The sequence below is a fragment of the Pocillopora verrucosa genome, chromosome 10, assembly GCF_036669915.1.
Source record: "Pocillopora verrucosa isolate sample1 chromosome 10, ASM3666991v2, whole genome shotgun sequence".
Classification (NCBI taxonomy): domain Eukaryota; kingdom Metazoa; phylum Cnidaria; class Anthozoa; order Scleractinia; family Pocilloporidae; genus Pocillopora; species Pocillopora verrucosa.
Window position 1 is genome coordinate 17,211,683 of NC_089321.1, and position 22,789 is coordinate 17,234,471.

A 22,789-nucleotide genomic window follows, 5' to 3' on the forward strand; every position below is an offset into this window, starting at 1 on the left:
TTCAATCTAAAGATGAGGGTCGGGTAAGTGAGGATTTCGGAACCTGAATACATCAATATCGTTGATGTTTTGATATCTTCTATCTGAGTAAATTACTGATAATAGTGCGCGATTGTAGAATTAATAGGATAAAAGGCAGTCAAGAAATCTCGGTACATCAATTCTTCCTTATCGCGTTTTGCCCTTCCGGGTGGTGGTGAGTGAGTTGATTAACGATTTTACATATTAAATGTCAGTTTTCAAACCTGCTTACCAAAGCGTAAAGGGAAAATATCGGGGAAAATAACAGGGAAATAACAGAGAAAATAGAACCACATAGGATTTAATTTTCGATGCACAAATTTATAAAGGTGTGCTTCGTTTATTAATACCGGTTTATGATTGATATTTGATGGCTTGATAAATGGTGGTAAAATTTAAAGACTCTTCAAACAATCCGGCTTTGTGGCTACAACCAGTAAGTCGAAACTAGTTATACTTCAACTGCTGCATTTCGTGTTCACAATGCTTCGAGTCTTCATCTGTGGAGCTCACAGTGTTGGTAAAACAACCTTAGTGAACGAAGTTGGAAAGCGGTTAAACTTACATGTGGAAGCTGAAGTTGCTCGAAAAGTGATCACGGATTTAAATCTTCGACGAGAAGATTTTGACCCAAAGACTAATCCATCGAAGTTCGAAGAGCTTCAGGAAAGAATTCTCGAAGCACAATGTAAAGTCGAGGAACAGCATTCGAGAAGTGGGACGCCGTACATAGCAGATCGAGGAATTGATCCATTGGTTTATTCTTTGATGTACCTGGGAGAAAATAGCATGAAAGGACTGTTGAGTTTGCCGTCAAGCCAAGAGTGCATAAGCAGGTGAGCTTTACAATCATGTAAAATACCAAAAATAAAAGTAAGAATTCAGTTAAATTCTTTATTGATAACAGTCAGTTAAGGCTTGATAGGCTATTTGACTATGAAAGATTCTCAAAGTAAGAAGTTTGTTTATTGTCATGGTAGTTTCTTGACGATGGTGGTCCGACATTTCCTGATGTTACGCGTTCTCCAACGAAGCGGAAAGCTCATCATATGATAAGCCGTTGACACACATTATTACATAACTAAAATAAAGTTCACATGATGATCACTTCGCGTTCTGTCTAATTGACATGTTTATAGTGATGCTTTGACTCAGAGAAAATCTATCGAGACGGAAAAGAAATAACTCTGAGATTACACGCTCAAATTATTCAATGCTTCAAGTGCATTTGCATATACAAAACCGATCATTCTTTTTGACAACAAAGTCTGCTTTTCTCTGAGATGTACGAGATGCTGTTTCGCTACACTTGCTAGAGCTAATTAAAGTCAGGCGAGCTATAGTTTAATAACAGACGATAAAATCTCCTGATACCTGTAACAGATTCACCTAGTCGAAACAATAGATATTATCTCTCGAGGTTCTACATTTGCTTGATTTGCTCCAAAGACGTTACTATAAACTTGAACTTGAGCGATCGTCAATTTCTAGCATATGGTTCACGCAAATCTCAATTTTCCGAATTTTTAAGGACAGTATCTTTCCCCTTTTAAACCTATCGTAGTATAATCAGTATTTCCATCTGATGGCTCATCATTAACAAGACACTTCAGTCATGGGGTTTTTATGCGACACTCAAAGTTTCTCTGAAGGAGTCTTATGAGACTACAAAAACAATTAATATAACAATAAAAGTTGCTTAAGAGCATTAGACACCACACAGATAGATCATACCTCCGTGGGCTTTGTCTTTAAGGTTTTATTTTTAGAGCTCGACTTTCGTGGTGGCCTGGTCTGCGTTTGTCAGCTGACATTCCCAAAAGTTTCTGGTTACCTTTAACTTCGTGCTCGATGAATGTCATTCAAAAGGGAACATCAAGTGTTTTTGTGGTTCATTTGCGCAAGTCTCGTAAAAGTATTTGGATTTGTGCTCTTATAGGAGATGTTAAATTTTTCAATATCAATAAGCCCACATGCCCATTTGTGAGGTATAAAAATGGAAACTCGAGCCAGAAGACGAGATAAATGGATCAACTGATTAGGGTATTATACTGAAGTTCCAGCAGGTATACAGGCAATGTAAGAGTTGAAAAGACAGGCTTAGTAGACTTCTGATGTCTTCTGCGAAGCGTGATTCAGTCCAACGGCTTTTCACCTATGTACATCTCAACAAAAAATTAATCGAAATATAAGCCAGTTGATTCTCGAGTCTAGTGATGGCTACGATGTCAGATTATATTAGCTGAATCAATTGAAAACAAGCCGAGCTGTGAGGAAATACGTAGTATTCAAAGAACGTTGCCAAACGGGATCATAACAGGGGCATATCCGGTCATGTGACGCTTTCAGACCAATCGCTTACGAGAAAAAAATATTTGACGGATTATAGTGCTTCTTATGTTTTATTCCAGGTATAGGACTTCCTTAGTGTTCGTAGTGCGACCCTTCCCAGAATGCTTGCAGACCGATAGCATTCGCCTCGTTCCGAAGATGGAGGACCTGCTAAACTTCACAAACCTGATGGAGGAAGTTCTTCAGGGCAACAGAATCCCGTATACCGTCATCGACGTGTTAGACCTGAAGAAAAGAGTTGATATTATTCAAGAGAAAATAATGGAATGCGGAAGCCTGAGAGTTGTTGCAAGGACGGATGGAGACACCTTAAATCGAGATGATTAGGTATCCTATCCAGTGGCAAGATACCATCACGTGATTTACTTGCGTGATATCGATGGTGAATACAAAACAGTGTGGATTCATTTGAAAAATAAAGAAGCTGCGTTTGTGCTCTCTTACTTTAATAATTGCACACGATGCAGCGATCGCACGAAAAACGTTTTAGGGAAACACGAGATACAGTCGCGTATTTTTCACGTCTTCTTGATTGTCCTCATTTCTACGTTCACTTTCAGTCTTTTTTATATGGAATTTATTACTTTCTTACAAGGAAGCTTGCAACTGTTTATATTACAGACATTGCTGTGGGTAGCTTAAGCTCTGGCTAAGTTGTGCTTTTCTAAATCAAAATATATTCATAGTGTCATCTTTTAGAGATCTATTAACCCTCTAACTCCCATGAGTGATCAAGACAGAATTTCTCCTTACAATATCAAGACAATATGAAGAAGACAAGTGAGGAGAATACAGAAAAAATATCAATTAGGGGATTATTGGTTGATCCAAACCCAAATTCTCCCAACTTAACATTATGAGAGTTGTAAGGGAGACAGAAAGGAGAATTACTTATGAGATCTTGGGAGTGAAAGGGATAATTACGCATCACAGCAGATAGTGTCTGTGTAGAGAGAAAAGGAAAAAAAACAAAAAGTGCTTACATGGAACCTATAACCACAAGCTTAATAGATCCACCGAAATAATTATTTGTACAAGATATCAAAGCTTTTTGATGGAAAGTCTCTGGGCGTTGTCTCGTGCTACAGAATTTTGTAAATCTAATAACACCGGTACCTTCATGTTTATCTCTGAAGTTGCTATGCGACCCATGCGAATGTCTTTTTCACCTGCTGATTTTGTGTTACTCTTTAGATCGCCTGTCACTGAAAATCAGCGTTGTAATCTTAGTGACATGACAGACTTAGAAATTTCCTTTTCAAGGTATCACAGAAGTCAAACTGTTATCCTATAAAAGTATACATTTTCTTAAAAGCTTAATAAACACAGATTTCGGATATTTCATTTAATTTTATAACTTTTACCATCGAACAGAGTGGGAGGTTACTCTTTTACGCCGAGACGTTTAACAAGATAAGTTTATTTGACGACGCATTTTAATCAACGTCTCTTTCTTATCGGAACGAGATCTGCACACACGCCTGTATTGGAAGAAAAGGAGACCTTTCCCTCTCTCCTCTTCGCGGCCTCCGGCCAAAAGTAATTTCGTAAGGAGACACTTCAAGCGGCTCATGAGGGCGGAAAAATACCATAAATGCGCGGATTAGCATTTCATTTAACTTTATTGAGATATTCAAACCGAAATATGCAATTTTCAGAGCATTATTCATAAACCTCATAGATTTTGTTAGTCTCATGTCAACAATTTTTAACCACGAACACAAAGTGTGGTCTGCCTGTGCCCACGGTATCAAGGAACACTTTTCATTCGACTTATGTATTCTTTTGTTTTCACGTTACCATGTTCTCACAAATAGCGTAGCTCCATCTTTCTGTGTGAAAGACACACAACTTACAATTCCTCTCTTCGCTCTGACGAAGGGCTAACGCTCGAAACGTTCGCTTTAGAAACTTTTTACGGTGGCCAATATACGTTATCAAATCAGTTGATAAAATTGATAAAACACTTAAACACAAGGAGAGGTCGGAAGAATTAAAGAAAGCTATTCGAACTCGAGACGAGAATTCTCAAAACGTATTGTCCTTTCTTGTCTTCCGTATTGACATATACTTTTAAAAAACAACTTGGTTCAGCCTTTACACCGTAACATCAGCATGCATATTTTCCATACTGTTCTCTATATGTTTGTTAAGGTGCTGACGAGGAGAATTTGGTTAGCAATGTAGAGCTTCTTTAGTTGGTGATCATTCATGCGCATCTCTCTCTCTTTAGCACCCAGTAACCTTACGTTTAAACTTTCATAATGCGTTCTGGCTTTCAGGATAGCATACGTCATTTTGCAGGAGAACCTAGTGTTATAGCTATTCATATTCCAAACCTGATTAAAAAAGGATCAAAGACCGAAAGTAAAAGTTGGCTGTGAAACTTAGGTACATAACACTACAAGTTGAAGGGTAATTGTATTAGACAGCTTGATAAAGTCTTTCAAAAAAGGACTTGAGTTCTCATTAGTTAAAGCAGATGAAGGTAACTGTTCTCATGGCTTTCCTCTGTAAATTAAGTAAGGGTTGCAATATTGACTGAAGTTAAACGATAAAAAAGGGGCTATATTTAATCTGAAATATCGTAAGGGTTTCCTTATATTGGTGTCGGGGAAAGGAAAGGAAATATTATATTACTTTTAACCATTCCTGCAGGGAATTATAAAAAAAGGCAGGTTGATTACTTTTTATTCCTTTTGAAAGCCTTATCTTAAAGGTAGAGTTTGGTCACGTTTTCCTCGTTATGATAGTGAAGTTGACATGGAAACAGTTACTCAGTTCTACGGTAATTAGAACTCGTGATAGTGTCTTGAGAAAGCTTTGTTATTAATTAAGTTAATTTTTCAGTCCAGGAAGAGTGAATCTCTCTGGAAAAAGGTCACTTTCGACACCTCTCGTTCTTAAAGGTGTGAACGTGGGGCACCTTCATGTTTTGCAATTAGAAAGTTATTATGACTAGCACGTAGCAACTTGGGGGGGCGGTACTTGTGAACGCCCCTTCTTCTCCAACTTTTGTAATCATGATGTTGTTATGTAACGGTCTTCTAGGGCAATTTTCTCTTAAGATACCCCTTTAGATGTGAATAATATTCCGTCAATAGGATAGTTATGATTTTTATATTACCAATCTCGTTTCTGTTCGTTAGTGTCACTTTATAAACGGTGTCCCTTACTTTTCTCATAAGATAGGAGTCAGTCCCCGTTGTAACAACTTGAGAAGAAAAGAGATTAAAAAAGAATCAACCAAACAAACAACGAGTGTTAGAGAATTTACTTCTAACACTGATACACTGGGATTACTCCATGCAATTATGCAATAAATTAAGAATGGCTCCACCAAGGCACGATACAGGGACCATAAGGTTTTTGTGTTGAGGAACTAGCGAAGCTTTTTGAGAATACCAATACTTCTTTTGATTTTTATGGCTAGATAGTTAATGTCACTGTTCTAGCTAACATTTGAATATACGTATCAGTTTGGATTGCAAAAGCATGCCCGCTATGTTGCAAAATTGACAGTTAGTTTTATGTCCTGCCAAACCTTAGTTAGTGGATGAACACCCTGTGGTTGAAGGGCGGTTGAGATTCCCAAGCAGCAGGCTTAGGAGGGGTTCTAAAACATGATGGTACCTAACGGAACTCTCTTGGATTAATAATTGGTTACTGATAAAGAGCGTAACCTTTTTGGGACTCGATTTTTAACGGGGTGAATAATTACACAATTTGACTTTTCAATATTTAGTGAAAGCTTGTTTCCAGATAGCCAAGTATGGACGTCATCAAATTCACTGTTAATTACACTTTCAAGTGTGCTAATGTATTCATGCTTAAGAACTAAATTTTCATCATCTGCAACTAGGCGAAAATAAAATATTATTGAGCAAGGATGAAAATCCGGTGCAACCAGTTAAATGTCTGGTATTCAGCTCCACTGGTCTCCACTTGCGTTTGCCAATTTTGGTCGAGGGAGAATGTTGCCCAATAGCTTGCCGAACTGGCAAAATTCTTTCTTCTGATTTGTTGTTGTTGTCTATCATGACGACGTTCAAAGTTTTAAGAGGAAGCACATACCTTGAAATTCGAGCGGATCATTCTTCTTTCGTCATGCCTAAATTATCTTTGAGATCACTGTATCCAAGCTTTTGTGTAAATTGCTAATTTCCATGAAATTGTTTGTTTTCGCGACCGATGTAATGAGCCTTTTTAGCAATGACGCGCTGACTTCCGGTGTATTCGATAGTTACTATTGCTAGCTAACTTAGTCGCCTTCGCAGCCGTTCTCTGACGTGACGTGACGAGTCTGAGAAGATTTCAGCTGGCTTTGATCGATACACATTCATTTAACTGAAGGCCTCTTACACTCTTGTCATTTGTTTAGTTTTGACTGATCTTTAATTATCAGTAGGACCTCACCTCTACCGGTGGATTGTACATACTTCCTGTGAGGGTTTCCTTAGAGCGAATCAGATCTCAGCTGATCTATTACGTCATGCTATTCTTCTATAAAATTCGCGTGACGAAATAACGGAGGCATATTTACTCTGCTGATGTGGTCGAACTAATATATTTTCTTGCCAGGTAAGAGTGAAAATGAATTCTCAGTTAAAAAAAATCCGAAATAGGTGTATAAAGTATACTATTTATAACATTCTACCGTGGCTTTCAGTTCGTTTAAACGGTCACATCGAAGCGAATGACTCAATCGTGAAGGTTGTCATCTTTGGTCGTGGTTTTGCCGGTCTTAAGTTTTCTTGCTAAGTCAGCAAGTGTGTAACACCAAGATGAAAACGAAATCAAAATTATTTCTCTTCAGTGCATTATAGATCTAACCGTCGGAATATTATGCCTTGATTGCTGAAGCGGAGTTACCTCTACAGGACTTATTATTACAATCTAATTGCAGACTCTCTCCTTATCCGAACTGAAATGATTACAGATAGTTTGTTAGTTTTCACTTCAGAAACTATTTTCATCCGATCCCCTTTCAAATATAATTTCATTTTATGTACACCCGTTTTCAAAAACGATGCAATATGAAAAAGAATATACGAAATTGATACATTTTTTTCTCTCATCAAAACGTTTCTCTTTGATGAGAAAACGAAAGTATATGTATTGCAAGTGTTAGGGCTACTGTAACTGCAAGTAACATTAATCATATATGGTGTTACACAGAACCTTCTATATGATAATATATACACACAAGCATTTACAGGTTTTTTCTGATTTTTGGCCATACATCCTGACTCAAACATTTCATTATGACAACAAAGGATGTTAAATAAGACTATGGGAGGGGATAGCACATTGGTCAAAGTGCCCAACTCCCCTCCTCCTCCCCCTACTTTTGTTAGAGTCTGATTCCTTAACCTGGGCCCAGTTGTTCAAAGGCTGATTGGTGCTAACCCAGTGTTAAATTTAATCCAGGTTTCTATATTTCTCTGTTCAAAAGTCCTTTTGGAATAATTTTACTCTTTGTTTTGAGAGCATTTAATTATCAAATTGTAGTCAAAAAGAAATAAACTGAATTTGCTCTTCAAGCTTTCAGATCTGAGATGAAATTTCACACTAACCCCAGGTTATCTTAACCCAGCTTTGAACAACTCAGCCCTGGGGTCTATTCATCTCAAGGGCCCAGTTGAAAGGCCCTTTTTTGCACTTACCAATGAACCTGAAATACATTGTCCATGTCAAAATAGCACAAGGACAAGTCTTTAAAAGCCAACAAGAACTGGTAATCTTTTTTTTTTTTTCTCAGATAAACCCCAATGATGCAGAAAAAGGGATCTGAGCCTGATTTTACAGAGCCATGGCATCTTAGTGATTCTGTCCTTGTTGTTGAGGAGAAGAAGTTCCATGTTCACAAGGGTACTTTATCCATGTGGTCACCAGTGTTTGAAAGAATGTTCTCCTCAGAGTTCAAAGAAAAATTTGCAAGTGAGATTCCTCTTCCAGGAAAGAATGCCTCTGAAATAAAGGAGCTGTTGCTTGTCATTTACCCAACATCAAAACCAATTGGTGAAAACAACTGTTACTTCCTTCTTCCCTTGGCAAGAGAGTATCAAATGGAGCAACTCACAGAACGCTGTGAAAAGTATCTGCTACAGAGAGAAAAGACTCCTCACCAGGCTATTGACTTCCTTGTATTAGCTAATGAGTTTAACATGGAGGAATTGTGCAAACAATGTGTTGAAATTGCTAAACACATGTCAATATCAGAAGTGCGACGTCATGAGAAATATGCCATGATTGCTCCAGAGGAGGGCAGACAATTGGCTGAAAGGAGAGTGGAGTTACTTGAGAACAAGATGCAAAGCAGTGAGCAAAGGGTGAATTCTGTAAAGAAAGAAGTCAAAGATGTGTGTGAGTGGGGAGTAAGGGAACTGGGACGGGTTTTGTATCAGAAGAAATACCCAGAAGGAAGACGAATTCCACGTGCTGTTAGTGATTGTACAAAGCTTTTAGAGGAAACAGCAGTGGAAAGTGTCGAGGTTGCTGTCATGATACAGTTGGTACAACATCGCCTTCGAAGTATCTATGAGCCAATGTACAGTAATAATCAAAAATAAGTGGACAGTTTTAACTTAAAACTCAGTCCTTGAATTTATTGAGAATCAATGATCAAGAATCTGGGCTCAAATAACAAATCCCCATCTTTTTCAGGAGCTATGTAAAGGCAACAGATATTGTAATGCTATTGATGTAAGGTGCCAATACAAATGTTAGCAAGTTCTCTCTTAAGGCAGATCAAAGAAATATGAAAGTACATGTAGATGGTTCAGAGAGGGTTTGTGTTTCTTTCCATCTGTGCCTAGGGTAACAATTCTTTTGTTGTTTAGAACATGTTATGGTAAACTCAACCCTTTTTTTCACTTTCATTTAGTAGGAATGCTTACTAGATAGCTTATAGGACACCATTTTTTCACAGAGAGGTAAAACAGTTTAATTAACAGAAAAAAAAGCTTATTGGAAATATAGTATAAAAGTAGAAAGTGCATGCAAAAAACATAATAAATATATAGCAAAAGTTAACGTGCAAGCAGAGAATGTAAAAATGAACAACAAATGAGGTACTGAGTCAATCAGTTTTATTAACAGTATTATAAATATTTTCCTTTTCCCATTTCCTTTTCCATTATGTCAAGAAACATCTGCTTTAGTGAGTTGTCACAAAGGTACTAAAGGGTCTGGCAAAAGTGGATGTTCTGGGAAGGTGACTGTTGAAAGAGTTTCAATTATAATACATGTATATACACTGTACAGACAAGACATTGATCAAATTTATCCTTTATTGTTCCAAAAATAATATTCTATGAGCACCAAGACTTTTAAATTCATGTACAATTCTAATACATATTCATTGTGACAAGTATTTGGCATTTCACTATAGTTTCAAGACATTCTTGTCACAAGTTGTTGTTCTGTTGATCTTCTACAAACTGCTTCAATGTTGCTGGGTCAACTGGGATATACAAATATTCTACACCATCAGCACCCTGCAATCAATGACAGAGAACAAATTACAAGACTATTAATAATAACTTTATTTTATTTTAAAATTGTCAGTTTTGAATTATTAAACCTTTACACTCTTACATGAGTATTAATATTCTCCACACTAATCTTTTTATGTTTCCTGTGGTACTGAGAAAGATCACTTGATTGACAATCGGGAGCTGAAAATGGCAATCATTTCCTTTATTTTTGTGGCCTACATATTTTATTCAAGGGTGATACTATAAGGAAAAATTAGAAGATAGTCACTCTGAGGGGTTTAAGGGTTGATTGGCATGATTTTTCACCAAGAACAAGGCATGTGAAACTGTAATTTGAACTGACTTTTTGCATATGATGTTGTACAACAACTCTTGAAAATACAAAAATGTCCAGTGCAGTGCTTGGTTTCAACAGAATGACAATTATTGTGTTTAACAAACCTAATAAAAATACTGGCAAGTATAAACCACTAGTGATTGATGGCTTGTCATGCACATACAGAAGTTGCTTCTGAAAGGAAGCATTGGCTGAGTCAAAAAGCCAAAACATAAATGCCAGAAATATCACCTTCTTGGAAGTTATAAGTTTGTGATCACGAAATTCTATCAGTTGAGCTTTCAGTGTTGAGTCACTGTTTACAAGGAACTGTTCACGGCATTTGGAGTAACAAGAATTAAATGACAGCCCTGTGAAAGAACAAGAAGTGACTCAAACAACTGCAGTTAAATACCACCTAATTATTCTATAACAGCTTCAGAGAGAGACAGGCAATGTACTGAAGCCATCTCTCAACCACTGAGCTATAGAGAGCTCATTGTCAAACCAGGCCTAGTATTTTATTACAGTGGTGGTTCACATGTGACAACCTTCTTAAACAAGGCGCTTAAGAAAGATGGTTACTTAATTAACCTTCACTTATGCCCAAAGTTTTAACTTTGAATTTGGTTGAATGACAAAGTTTTCTTGTCCAATCACAGAGAAAGACAAAGCAAAACCTGCAAGGCAATCTAGGATTACTTATGACACTCAAATGGAGATGACTCTAACTTGCAAATAATTAACTATTATCCACCAAACTGGAGGTGAATAGTAGTGGATATTCACTGACACTGAGGTGAATAATTGTTTTGGTATATACCACATCAGTACCAAAAAGTTAGTTTCTTTCACTCAATAAATCAAAAAAGGTGGAAAATTAAGCTCTTGACGCACAGTTTTGTCCCTTTGGCTGTTCTGAGGTGAATGCTCCTTGCTAACCACTTCCAAACTGGCCAATCAGCATGCACAAAAGGCACTAATCACTTACATGGTACATGTATATACCAAAAAGGGATATAAATAAGGCCTTTCTTTCTTCATTCCACACAAATAAGGAGTAAAGACAAAGCCATCGACTAAAAAGTGATACCTTGATATGAAATTAAATTAATTTGAAGGGAAACATTTGTTAGCTACAAAGGAGAATTACTAATCAGATGCTGAGGTTTAAAAGCTTCACACACCAATAATACAAAAAGGTCTCTTTATGTAAATGTATCTTGGAACTCATTAGTACCAGGATTAACCGTAACATCAGTACGCAAATTCTCCATAATGTTCTCAATATATTTCCTAAGGTCCTAATAAGGAGAATTTGTTTGACAATCAAGAATTTTCACAATCTAAATGTTTGATTCAGGACTAGATGCTAGTAACTCTTACTAGTTAATATGTTAAGAACTGCTTACCAATATAACTACTGTTATCCTTTTCATCAAGCTGATGCTGTGCTATTAAGATAAAGATACCACGGGCATTAGGAGTCAAACTACGGAACACATGAACTAACGAACTAAGTGCCAGAGCCCCTGTGTGCTGGACCAACAGTGAGTTCTCATATGATGTCTCTTCCCTATATGGTTCAAAGGATGTAACATCAAACCAGGACCAGTTAAAACGGCTCAGCTGAGTATGATTCCAGACTGAAAAGATTCCAACTCAATAAATAAGTAATCAACTCAGCAACAGCTACATAAATTATTCATAATTATCAATTTAAGTATCCTAACTGATGGTTCATCAGCTAAGGCAATGCACCTAAACTTTTCAGAAATATTTCATTATTTTGATATCTTCATCAAAAATTATTCTATGTATTTAAATATCATTCTTGAGATAATATTTACATATTAAACTATTTTAATATCTTGAGATTTCCAAGCAATGATATGACAAGTAAATCAGAGACACAATTCCTTCAATTCTGAAAATCTCTTTTTTGCATCATGATTATTTTTCTCCTGGTAGGTAAAAAAATATGTAAAATATGAAATGATTTAGAGAAAAAAAGTGAAAACAATTGGCTTTTCCTTTTTCATGCTGTATGGGTTCTTTCATCAAGAAAATATGTGATGTACAAGTTTGCACACTAAGTACTGTAATGCCATGACACAATACTTATTACGTAATAAAGTGCTGAATGTACATGTCATAAAGAATGCAAGTTCACATGACTATTGCAAAAACACAACAAAGCAGATTGATAACAAAAAAACACAGAAGTCTCTTCTTTAGTTAATCACCACTACAATGACTGCACTGTCAGTCTAAACAAAACTAAATGATTGTACTAACTTAGAGGTGCATTGATGTGATCAATACTAGCAATGACATGAAGAGTATCCACCTCTGCAAGAAGGCTCAGAATTGTCTGAGTCTGAAACCAAACAGAAATAAATTTTTTTGAAAATCTGCCCTAACTGCTGAATGGCTGTTAACTTCTTCCAGTATTAATACAAACAAATTAAGATAAACTATGGGGGAAGATAACTTGTTCGGCTGAGCAATGGACTGACAGCACATCTACCATGTACAATTTAACTTATAATCACCACTCCTCCATCTAAAATTAAATCAACTCAAACCCTTTGACTGTCAAACATAAAAAACCATGAATACCTGAATTATTTTGGGAATGTTGTGGCCTTAAAACAAATAACAATTTTGGGGATCAAGATGTGGGGACAAACCCCAATGCCACAAAGTAATACCATCAATGACAGTAATAAAACAGTTACACTATTGTATTTTTCTTGCATATGCCATGATGGCTTATTCTTGACTAGTTTTAGTGTGGACAGTTTTCTGAGTTCCAAAGCAACCCTACCACTAACAATGCTTGATTGGAAAAACAATAATGTATAGAACCCCAGGTAAAAATTTATCTTGTATGAGAACAATAGCTAGACCATACACATACACATTACTTGGCCCATTGAATTTGGGTCATGTCCAAAAATAGAAAACAGAGGCTATAACACTAGCATAATGCTGTGAGCCTATCATTGGGTTTTAATAGCATGTGGAGAGTAAACAAACCTTTTTGGATCTTAACATGGAGCCATCAATATTATGAATAACCAGAAAAATCTCCTCTGAACCTAAAAAAATAAATGTTAGAAAAACTTATAATCAGGCACATTATAAAGTCCGTAATTCTGAACACTTAAATTTAAAAAATAGTGGCTTTGGAATCACCATCATAATACATTTATGCACTTATCGGAAAATTTAGAGAAAAATGCTTTGTCATAAGTTATAAATATTCAGGACAGATATCCACTGAACCTAAAAAATACATGTTAGAAAAACTTAAATAATACATTATCATATAATATCATTATTATGTAGTTCTTAAAATTTTAATATAAAAATGATGGCTTTGGAATCACAATAAATGTGTCAAGCACTTATTGGGAAATTTAATAAATACCCCCATTATCCTAACCAAGCTTAACTCACATTTGTCACTGCAAAGGTTCTGTTTTATGTAGTCACACTGATCTGTCACACTCTTGAAAGATCCATCATACATAAGAACCTCTTCAGTTAAAATGTTTAGAACCTTCAAGAGTAAAAAGAAATTATTTGTCTCTGCAAGTAAATAATTATAATAAAAAATAACCATAATAATAACAAATAATAAATATAATATTAAACAATTATATACCACACAGGTGATTAGTGCTTTTTAAACACAATCAGATTGGCTAGTTCAGAAATGATTAGCAAATATTCTCCTCTGAGAAGCCAAAGAGACAAAATAGTGACAAGAGTTTCATTTTAGACTATTATTTGTTACAGTCAATTTGACAACAATAAACCAATTTTCTTTTTTTTGTTTCTGTGTGGTATAAACATTGTACTAAGACAATTATTCACCTCTGTCAGTGTCTGTGAAAAATAATTGCTGGTATACATTAGGTAAATGTAAAAGAACAACACAAGTAGGGTGTCTCTCCAGTGGTTTAAACCTGATTGATTGAATGGTCAATCCTGCTCCCCAATTTAATCACCATGCACTTTTAACCCTTTACACCCTAACATCAGTATCCATCTTCTCCATACTCTTCTCTATATGTTTCTTTTGGTACTGACAAGGAGAACAACCTAAGAATCAAAGCTTCTCAGGTTGGCGATCATTTCCTTTATTCTCCTGATCTTAATGAATGGATTAGCAGTATTACTGTAAGGAGAATTTAGGTGCTAGTCACTCTCAGGGTTTAAAGGGTTAATAGAACTACAAAGTTGATCCAAGTTCACCCAAGGTTATCAATACCATGGATCTAAAGTTAGTACATCTACAGGTCCAAATTTGTAACCACAGATTGATCCAGAATTAGACATACAGTTATTAATCCCAAACTAAGGATCTACAAGTGCAACATATCCAAAGTAATGCTATCACTACATAACTAGCAATCCAAATTTATCACTACAAATCCATAAATACATGTAAAGCTAAGGATTCCAAGTTATTAAATGAAAGCTAACTTTGGATCCATAATTATCACAGTAGATCCATGGTCACTGATACTGATATCCTCATTTTTTGTTACTTTAGAATAGCACTTCCAAGTCACTTAAAATGAGAATAATTCATGTAAGAGAGAAAAAAACCCAAACAATTTAAACAAAATGTACCTGATCTTTTAAGAAATAAAATAGTTTTTAGTAATGATCACACAGTTCTTTTATAAACAAGATAGAGCTGTAACTTACAAGTACTAATTGTGATAACATTCCACAACTTATAGATCACTTACATTTTTTATGGTGAGACTGGGGAAAAATCCATTAACAACAACTTGAACACTTGAAGAAAGTTTAGATGAACGGAATTGATCAAGGAGAACTCTTTTGGATCCAAGGCCATAGAGAAGAATGTTGAATCCATTTCTATGTAAGAATCAAAGCAGTATGCAATGTTCAGTGAAGTTTGCAATACTAAAAACCAACAGAAACTAACTGGGTGGGTTATGAAATTTACCAAAAAGTGCATTCTGAGCTATTAGCTCATATTACACCTTCATTTGCCATTTCCAAAATAATGCACAGCTGCACATGTAGTTATTTTGTTTGTAGGTTTTTCAAAGGACAGAAGAGGCCATACATGGAAACCAAAAAGTGTGACCTGTGACTTAAAATGGTGGCACTCAAAATTCCAATTATATCAAAATAGCTGTTACCTCTCTGAACTTTTGGTCACATTTATGCTCTTATCTCCTTTATGCTCAGTTGACTTAATGTTTATTCATGGAACATTTTTGACAATAGAACAAAAGTCTTCTCAGCAGTTGAAGTTTCATACAAATATACATATGAGCATTCCTCATGATAAATTTGATGAACATCAGATAATTTATTGCAAGAAGAAAATTTCGAAAGGTGACTCTTCAATACCAAAAGTAATTGAAGCTACAGGTAATTTTAAATTAATAATGCCAATAATCAAGTTTTTTTTTTACTCTCTTCCAGTTGCAATACATATTCAAGGAACTCTTCAAAAGGATAAAAGCAGTTTATAAATAATAGTAAAAGTATGTTGAGTTTGCGATAACTTTCAGGAACAAATGTGAAAGCAATCTTTGCAGTTAAGTGGTGAAAATAAAGCCTGACAAAAAAAAATGTCAGGCCTATACAGGATTTTAACCCATGACCTTTTCAATACTGGTGCAATGCTCTACTAACTGAGCTAACAAGCTAACTGGGAGCTGGTCATTTTTTGGGATTGTAATAAACTCATAAAGTGACGAATCAATGACTGTGAATATATAATAGTCATATAATAGTATGTAAACTGCCTTTTGAGGAATGAATGTGAAAGCGATCTTTGCAGTGATGGACACAACTCAAGCCTGCCCTGCTCACCTTAAATGGAATATCCACTTGTCAAACAGACCTTGCAATTTGTGATACAACTCAAATCTTTCCTTAGGGTGTGAGCTGGATACTTGATTTAAATGCAACAACAGTTTCTGCCAAAAAAAAAAGAATGGTGATTGTTTATAGAAGCCGCTTCTGCTAAATAAACAATTTCTAACACAGGCTCTCAGCAGATAGGTTTACAGACCACTGAGAGAAAATTCCTTTCCTGAATATATACTTACACAGAAAGACCAAGAGGAACCTTCAAAGATTAATAACTAACGATCATTTGAGTATCATTATATTGACAAGGAAACATTACATGTCGGTATAACATGTTAAAGATTAACCCCTTACACCCTAACATCAGTATTCATATTCTCCATACTGTTATCTGTACATTTACTAAGGTGCTGACAAGGAGAATTTGTTTAACAATCAAGAGTTTTTTTAGTTGGTGATCATTTCCTTTATTCTCATGACATTAATGTGTGATTCAGTGGCAGTATTGTAAGGAGAAATTAGATGCTAGTCACTGTTGGGGTTAAAGGGTTAACAGAACATTGCACTTACTTGTTGATCCATTCGTGGCATATTCAGTTTGGAGAGTGTATGATCAGACGTGATACACTTAGAGCTTTGTTGCTCAAAGAACTCTTCATGAGCATCTTCCAGCTAGAGAACAGTAATTCCATGAACTTTTAATTAGGAATACTTTCAGTCATTACTCTGTTAGTTGACTGCACACTGAAATGAAACCGCCACTTACTTTTTACACCTTTTTACTGCAATATATAAGAGCCCATTGGTTTCCCTCACAGAATGTACAACACAATAATTTATACTGTCTCATACCTGGTTTGAATTTCCTTTGGTGCCTTTCTTGTAAACTCTAAAATATCAAAAAGACTTCAAATGCTCTATCATATACTACCTTAAAGTTTGTATATTTATTAATAATTAAGCTTTTTGACATTGATATAATTGCAAAAATGTACCAAAAATTAACTGCATTAATGTTAAATGGTTAGTGTACCTTGTTGGTGTTTCATCAACAGTCCCTGATCCACTGTCAGAATCATTATCATCTGTATCAGATTCATGTTCAATACCTGCAAAATAAATTCAACATGTAACACTGAAGTCCTATGATTTAATCTGTGATCCACCCATTTGGCAGCAATACAAACATACTTGTACAACATACATCTTAATCCTTTTTCTCCCAAGATCTCATCTTAGCAATTCTCCTTACTGTCTGCCATACAATTCTCATGATGCTAGTTCGGAGAATTTGGTATTGGATCAACTAATAATATCCTAATTGACATTTTTCTTTATTCTCATCACTTATCTACTTGATATATTATGAGACAAAATTCTGTTCTTGGTCATTCGTGGGAGTTAAAGGTTAAAGTAAGTTACTGTATTTCCTTGAATAAGCACCATGCACTCATTTGAAATTTCAGCTACATGTAAAAGGAGTGGTGCTTATTGGAAGGGGGGCACTTAATCAAGGGGGCTCTTATTAAGAAACTATTAAACTGTACTGATTCCACTGTAGCTGACACTTAAAAAAGTTATAAATTAAGTGGCAACAGAGACAGGTTTTTGCTGTATCCCTGTATTTAAGAAAGTTAGGGAGGAGGGCACTTATTCATGAGGAGGAGTTAGTTTGCATTATAGCCTAAAGGGTGGAAATATAGTGCATGTAAAAGAAATTAAGCATTTAATCAAAATAACATTCATATTATATTTTGTTGCATGTACATTCTAAAGTAAATGGTTAAAAGCAATTCACTTAATACACCACATGTATTTACATTCCATAGGCTTCAAATTGCTCCCCGTTGCAATTTTTGGGCAAGCAATAAGTTATTACATTTACCATTAAGTAGACCTTCCCATCAGTGATGCACTGCCCAAAAAAAAGCCCCATGTGAGTGAGTAAAAATATCTTCAAAGCACCCTTCTTCTCACCGAAAACAAGACAGTGCAAGAGCAATATGTGAAAATATTAATGTTTCACTGTTAACATTTCCTTATCATTGGAAGACAGACCTTTTAAAAGAACAGCTTTTCTTCTATGACGCAAAGAATAACTACTTCTCTTGTTTTCATCTTGAGTTCCAGTTGCTGGGTTTTCCTGCAAAAAATGTAAACAGTGTTTAACATTTTTTTTGGTTTCATTTACAAGAAGAGTTGTTTAATAGTTTCACAGAAGCCCTGAAGAAGTTCAGAAATAAAGGTTATATAAAAATTTACTTTATCAAGACATGTATACTGCAGTGTTACACAAGGATTTCCAGTCCTGAGAAAAGCTGTAACAACACATGTGAAAAAATATCTGAGTTTTTCAAGTGTGTTTGATGTTGCCAATCAGCTGATGACACATTACTCGCATTCTGTGCTACTCGGTCAGGTTGATGAATGAACCACAAAACCCTCACCATTCTCAATCCAAGGTCATTTGAATGTCTGATTTTTTTTTATAGATTATGGTGACAAAACATGGAAAAATCTGTATTGTATTCTAAAAGCAATTTTGTTATCTTTCACTTTCCTATGTTTCAGAAAACTTTAATAAAAACAAAACTATGAAAAATCAAAATCAAACCCATTTCAAGAATTTAAAACCTTAGAAATAATTGAACCACAATGTATTATGCTTTTGACTTTCACAAATTTAACACTCTCTTAAATATACAAAAATAAGTTTTCAAAGAACTGTAGTAACAGTGTAAGCACTCCATAGATCATTGTCTACAGTTAGACAGACAGAAAAAGCCAAGAAATTTTTCTCAAAATCAAATAAACAATTCTGACCCAAAGGTCACTTTCTCTCTTATTCAATGTAGATTAACCACAATTTTTTTTGCTGATATCAAATAGGGGAATTCCTTTTAATACATAAAAATTGAATTAACTTCAGTTGACAATCTATATTTGGTATACACTTGAAGTTCAATAAAGTTCAATTAAAAAAAGAAAAAAGTTACCAATATTTAATATCTAATCATGATCTAAACATACCTTACCTTCTCAATATTTGACGATGCAACAGTCTTTTCAGCACCTTGAAAATGGTAGGAGAAAAAAAAACACATTAAAAAACTGCACTTAGCAAATTGAACACCACTGGAATAAGAATAATTATGCAATATCTTCCCTTGAATTCAAATATCTATCAGCAAAATGAAATTTCTTAGACAGAAATCTTGATTTTTAGGTCTCCTGTGAGGAAGAAACATGGTAAGTCTGTTTCAGTATTAAGATTAAACACAATTTGTGTTGGCCAGCAGAACCATAATTATCACAAACTGAATTAACCACAAGTGTGCAGTAGATAAAACCCTTAGACTACCTAGGAATTAATTACCAACTTGGGTTGTGAATGCACAGCCTTCATTGAGTTTTAAATACCTTTTGTTATGGTATGAAGAAACAATCAAACTACTCAAGTGTGTAAGTATTTGTGTTTCTGTGAACATTCTCCAGCATCACTGTAACTAAGACTAACCATTACCCCTGGACAGCCAGTTTAAAGATTGGCTAGTCACTAAATAAACCAAACTGAACCTGCATGTTTCACAATCCACAAATTTTTTTAGGTACAAATTTTTTCACACCAGTTTAAGTTTTATTTCTTCCAAGTTATTATAATAAATACTGGATAAACTGAAGAAAAACATAAACCAAAACATATCTGTAAGAGAAACATCTTGTTTTTCTCTTATAATGATGCTATTAATGGAAGATCTCCATTTTGCTAACAACAATGCTTAAACAACATCTTTATATCATTTAACTCATGAAAAAAAGAAAAAAATTAGAATTAGGTTTGAGAAGATATCAGACATACACCTTTGCTTTTCTTGTTGCTCTTCAGGGTTTTCCTTCTGTCATTTGGCTGTGTGCTCTGAGTATGGTGAATTGGAGTTTTGTTGTGAATTGCTGACATTGCTAGGAGGAGAAAACTAACAAATGTTAAATACATAAACAATCAATGGCTAAATTCATTCATATATAAAACACAATTCCACATAATGCTCCTCTGTTTTCTTCTCTGTTGTCATTGTTTTGCTTTTGTTGTGGTTGGTTTTTTAGTTCTTTTCTTTTCTTTCCTGTAAGGCACATTACACCTATACATTTATAGTGGACTCTTCCACATAAATCAAGAGAACCAAAAGTTTAAAGTAGCAGCCCTTCCCAAACCACTTCCTTTCTTGTGACACCTAGTAACCAAGGTAGACCCCAATTAAACCTAACTCTGATGGTCTCATTTAAAGAATTCCTTTCAAACAAATTTGAATAATTTGCGAAAAGGTGGTAACATGATTGTTTTCCCAAATGTTCTCCTTAACTGTTTTGGTATCAGTGATGACATTTGTTGTTTTTCTTCTTCCTTTCTTCTTTTTGCAATAGTACAAGTTTAGTGACACAAACTAAAAGATAACATAAACTCATTGGCAATACTTATCGTGAAAATTAAGAGCAAATACATTTAATACAATAATCATAATCCTTTGAAATAGTTCTGGCTGCAGATACGCCTTTGCAAATTTGCGAAATATCTGATACATATGATAAAGTGAATTTGGGTTGATGACGAACCAAAACCGAGCCAAGACTACCTCGACCGGGCCAGTGTTTTACTAAACAACCCAATTTTCTCTTTTCTTCTTTTCTTTTGAACACCAACATTTAACAACTTACCAGCTTCAGCCAATGCACCACGACGCCTGGGAGTATGAAAACCAAACAGTGTTGATCCACTGACTGGTGTGTCATCTGAATATTGCAAAAAGAGAATAATGACTTGAACTTTCGGAGCTGTATTCAATCATGAACAGTTATGATACATCATTGTTAAAGAGAAGCTGTTATAACTTTATAAGCAAGGCTATTTCATCAAAATATCAAGGATACTTGGGTGAATAACTTGAGGAATAACACTATTACAACAGTTTCTATTTTACTTGGTGGGTAAGTTGCGAGAAAGTCGCGGTATATAATGCAAGTTTTCACGTGCGTAACTTTCGCAAATTGATTTAATAGAGTCTTTAAGTTGACAAGCACTGACTCGACTGTACTGACTACAGTTAGGGCATATAAAGGCACCTGATATATTTTTCGAAACCTACCTGTCGGTCGAAACCCACATTTCTTAAAATGTGGGACATCTTCATCGCTTACAAATTCAACTTCTTCCGCCATTTTGTCGCAGTGTCATACCCAGTCGATCTCATTCACGTTTTTGGTGTGAAGTAGGAGGGAAGAGGGACTAGGTAGAGTGGGAAAGAATGCTTTTTTCCCACCAATGAAAGCCAAGAGGAGATCGTTTACAAGAAGTATATAACGTAGTCCATTTTCTACCGTGGTCACGTGTAATTTTTTAGCAAATTATATAAGAGCAAGACTACTTGAATGTTACCAAATGTCGTCATCACACTGCAATATTCAAATGAGGATCTTGGAAATTTTGACACGGAATTCCGAACTATGATTTAGAAAGCTATCCGATGGTGAGAGAAGCTAGAAGGGAGGGTTGGGACCCACCGACCCATGCCTGGATCCGCTCCTGATTGATATTTTTGGCTCTTAAAGGAGCCTTTTTTGCAGGTCCTGCGACGGTAGCATTACAGGCTTTCTAAGATGGAAAGTCTTGGATCTAGTTTGGATAGATTTTTCACGACCATAGAGTTTCGAAATTGAATAATCGCGGCTGAAAAGTTGAGGTCTTACCGCGGAGAGTAAGAAATTGATTTATGTAAAATTGTGGTTATATATGGCACAAACACAATGAAAAAAGAAAGTCAATATTGAGTATCTAGCTATATCCTGGAAAATTTAGATGGATGCCTTCATGTATATGAAATGTCTTAAAAGTAGGACCTGCAATCCGAGCCTACTAAAAGCTGTAAAAGCTTTCAGTGGAAGTAGATGTTCAGAATGATTATTTATTACAGGCCCTCTATGTGCACTACACTCCCCCCCCATGATTTCATAAGTACCTGCTTTAGCAGCCTTAAAAGATTTGCAAACGATTGCATGATGTTGTTGTGCCTCAAAAGTTTCAAAATTTCAAACAAGGGGTTTATAAAAAATACTTATTTCAATCCTGGGTGGCATCAGCCGACAGTAAAAGCATCTGACCTGGCTGTACGGTGAAAGACTATCTTTTGTTTTTCATTTACTTTGTTTTAACAAATTAACCATAATGGCTTTCCACGTAAAAAACATTTCTTTTTGGTACTTCCATCTTCAAATTTTTTAATTTAACTTGTCGATACATACTTTCTAATTTCTTTTTTTTTGTGTGAGGATTACGTGGTTCTCAACGGTGATATTTACAAAACGTTCCAACTTTAAACAAAGGAAAAGTAATTAGGACCCCTTTATTCTTGTGAGGTGCCACAAAGAGACCTGAAAATTATCTTATTGTATAAAATTATGTTTTTTTCTTATCGAACATACTGAGATATTGGATAATTCACGAACATTCGCGAAAAGACATTTATCACCATCACAACTTTCTGTTATCCATAATTTAAAATAATCTCAATTACATATACTCGTAACATCATAGAATTGAGCTTCCTGTCACTTCCATAGTAATCCAGTGATTATAATCGCATTAAAAAATACACATAAAAATGAGGATAAAATATTTACCTTATTTCAATGAAATTTTGACAAAGTCTTTTGCAGGTCCCTAATTTTTGGGAGC

At 35.3% G+C, this 22,789-nt stretch overlaps 3 protein-coding genes across 3 annotated transcripts; 2 read left to right on the forward strand and 1 right to left on the reverse strand.

Annotated features, from left to right (window-relative positions):
- Window positions 1–242: 242 nt before the first annotated feature.
- Window positions 243–3,712, forward strand: LOC131782671 (uncharacterized). Its single transcript, XM_059099413.2, has 2 exons — window positions 243–857; window positions 2,433–3,712. The coding sequence occupies exons 1-2, from the start codon at window positions 505–507 to the stop codon at window positions 2,698–2,700; spliced, it is 621 nt and encodes a 206-aa protein (XP_058955396.2). The 5' UTR covers window positions 243–504; the 3' UTR covers window positions 2,701–3,712.
- A 3,151-nt stretch (window positions 3,713–6,863) lies between these two features.
- On the forward strand, window positions 6,864–9,971 carry LOC131782665 (BTB and MATH domain-containing protein 36-like). The gene is made up of 2 exons (XM_059099407.2): window positions 6,864–6,954; window positions 8,135–9,971. Exon 2 carries the CDS (start codon window positions 8,145–8,147, stop codon window positions 8,943–8,945), a length of 801 nt encoding a protein of 266 aa, XP_058955390.2. The 5' UTR covers window positions 6,864–6,954; window positions 8,135–8,144; the 3' UTR covers window positions 8,946–9,971.
- Window positions 9,648–21,337, reverse strand: LOC131782661 (origin recognition complex subunit 2-like). Its single transcript, XM_059099402.2, has 16 exons — window positions 21,204–21,337; window positions 20,776–20,850; window positions 19,924–20,022; window positions 19,098–19,135; window positions 18,121–18,205; window positions 17,096–17,171; window positions 16,915–16,951; window positions 16,633–16,734; window positions 16,063–16,169; window positions 14,958–15,090; window positions 13,654–13,756; window positions 13,231–13,292; window positions 12,487–12,568; window positions 11,601–11,834; window positions 10,441–10,559; window positions 9,648–9,872 (listed from the first exon to the last, which is right to left on the reverse strand). Exons 1-16 carry the CDS (start codon window positions 21,274–21,276, stop codon window positions 9,783–9,785), a joined length of 1,515 nt encoding a protein of 504 aa, XP_058955385.2. The 5' UTR covers window positions 21,277–21,337; the 3' UTR covers window positions 9,648–9,782.
- Between the last annotated feature and the right edge of the window lie 1,452 nt (window positions 21,338–22,789).